At 45.3% G+C, this 1,801-nt stretch overlaps 1 protein-coding gene across 1 annotated transcript in view; it reads right to left on the reverse strand.

Annotated features, from left to right (window-relative positions):
- Positions 1 to 244: 244 nt before the first annotated feature.
- Positions 245 to 1,801, reverse strand: part of arl6 (ARF like GTPase 6) — a 6,016-nt gene continuing 4,459 nt past the window's right edge. Inside the window, exon 8 of the mRNA XM_076303186.1 lies at positions 245 to 1,237. Within this exon, the coding sequence (XP_076159301.1) occupies positions 1,212 to 1,237 (26 nt within the window). The 3' untranslated portion in view covers positions 245 to 1,211. The remainder of the gene's footprint in view (positions 1,238 to 1,801) is intronic.

Consider the following 1,801-nt stretch of genomic DNA (forward strand, 5'->3'; position numbering starts at 1 on the left):
CACAGAGTGCTCACAAAGGGTACACACACACACACACACACACTCAACATCATGGATGTGTAAAATCTAAAATCAACCAGTTTGTTCCCCTAACTCCACTCACCTCTGCTCACATACACACATATACCTGTGAGAGAGTTCAGTCCTACAGTGTGGATGTGTACAAGTTGAAATCAAACATTTGGATCCCCTCTCCGCCCCAACCCACCAGAGAGAGAAATAAATCGGCTGACACACAAAACAGTGAATCAACCATTATTTATTTATTTATTTCCTGTTAGTCTGGAGAAATCACTGGTCTGAAGGAATGTAAGAAAAGACAGAAATGCATTTCAGATACAGGTGAGCGTCAGTGTGCAGCTGTGTATGTGTGTGTACGTTTGTTTGTGTGTGTGTGTGTGTGTGCGTATATGTATGTATGTGTTTGTGTATGTGCGTGTGTGTATGTATGTCTGTGTGTGTGTACGTGTGCGTGTGCGTATATGTATGTATGTGTTTGTGTATGTGCGTGTGTGTATGTATGTCTGTGTGTGTGTGCGTGTGCGTGTATGTATGTGTATGTATGTGTGTGTGTGTAGCCTTTAATCAGGAGCGAGGCCAGCCGAATGACAGCAAACCTACTCACAAGACACGAAAACCAGTCACAATAAATAAGATGGACTTTAAAAAATAAATACAAAAATGTAATAGTAGCTATTTGTCTATTTCCATGTGGATATAAGAAGGACTTCAGTTAAACTGGTGACAGAGCTCTTGTGAGAGACAGGAGCACCCCCTGGAGCACGTTGCTGGTACTGCAGGGCACTAGCAGCTCTGCAGGTCTAGCACTAAAAGCACACACACAGTGTGATGGTTGCCAGGTGACGCACTGGGAGTGGAGTATCAGCCCACTTGAAGTGAATCAATTGCTCAGGCCTTTGGCTAGACTAGACTAGACTAGACTAGACTATGCTGTGTGGTGAGGATGTGTGTGTGTGTGTGTGTGTGTGTGTGTGTGTGTTGGTGTGTGTGGTGGGGGGGTTAGCTAATGTGGCTCCTGTTTCCACTGATCATAAAGAACTTTCTTTATAGATCAGTGCCTGTTTCCCATCCCCAGGGTCATAGGTTAGAGGTCACATGATCACAGACATCTGGAGCAGGAGGTTGCCTAGCGATGTGAGAATGGAGCTGGGGTTGCCGTAGCGATGTGGAGTTTCCCCACCTCTACTGTCTCACGTTCTCATCGTTCTGATCTGATCTGGAGAGGAGAGAGAATAATTATCAGAGCCAATCACAAAGACAAACACACATCTGTCTCACATTCTCATCATTTTGATCTGGAGAAGAGAGAGAACATTCATCAGACCCAATCACTCACACTCACACACACACACACACACACACACACACACACACACACACACACACACACACACACACACACACACATTCTGATCGGACTGATGTGTTATTTTGCTATTAAGCTGATTAGACAGACAGGCACATCTGCGTGCCGTGCAGCCCAGTGTTATTGCTCTGGAACCTGTGCAACACTGGCCCTTTTGTTAAACAAATTACCATTCTACTAGCAGATGCTTCCCAGTACAGGCTAGCCTTCTGAAGAGTGAGAAGAACAACACCTTACCAGCTAGGCTAGCCTTCTGAAGAGTGAGAAGAACAACACCTTATCAGCTAGGCTAGCCTTCTGAAGAGTGAGAAGAACAACACCTTACCAGCTAGGCTAGCCTTCTGAAGAGTGAGAAGAACAACACCTTACCAGCTAGGCTAGCCTTCTGAAGAGTGAGAAGAACAACACCTTACC

The sequence above is a fragment of the Alosa pseudoharengus genome, unplaced genomic scaffold (assembly GCF_046254945.1).
Source record: "Alosa pseudoharengus isolate Yale_2024_CS ecotype anadromous, Long Island Sound unplaced genomic scaffold, YU_APseudo_1.1 YU_APseudo_1.1_scf_24, whole genome shotgun sequence".
In the NCBI taxonomy this organism is placed as follows: Eukaryota; Metazoa; Chordata; class Actinopteri; order Clupeiformes; family Clupeidae; genus Alosa; species Alosa pseudoharengus.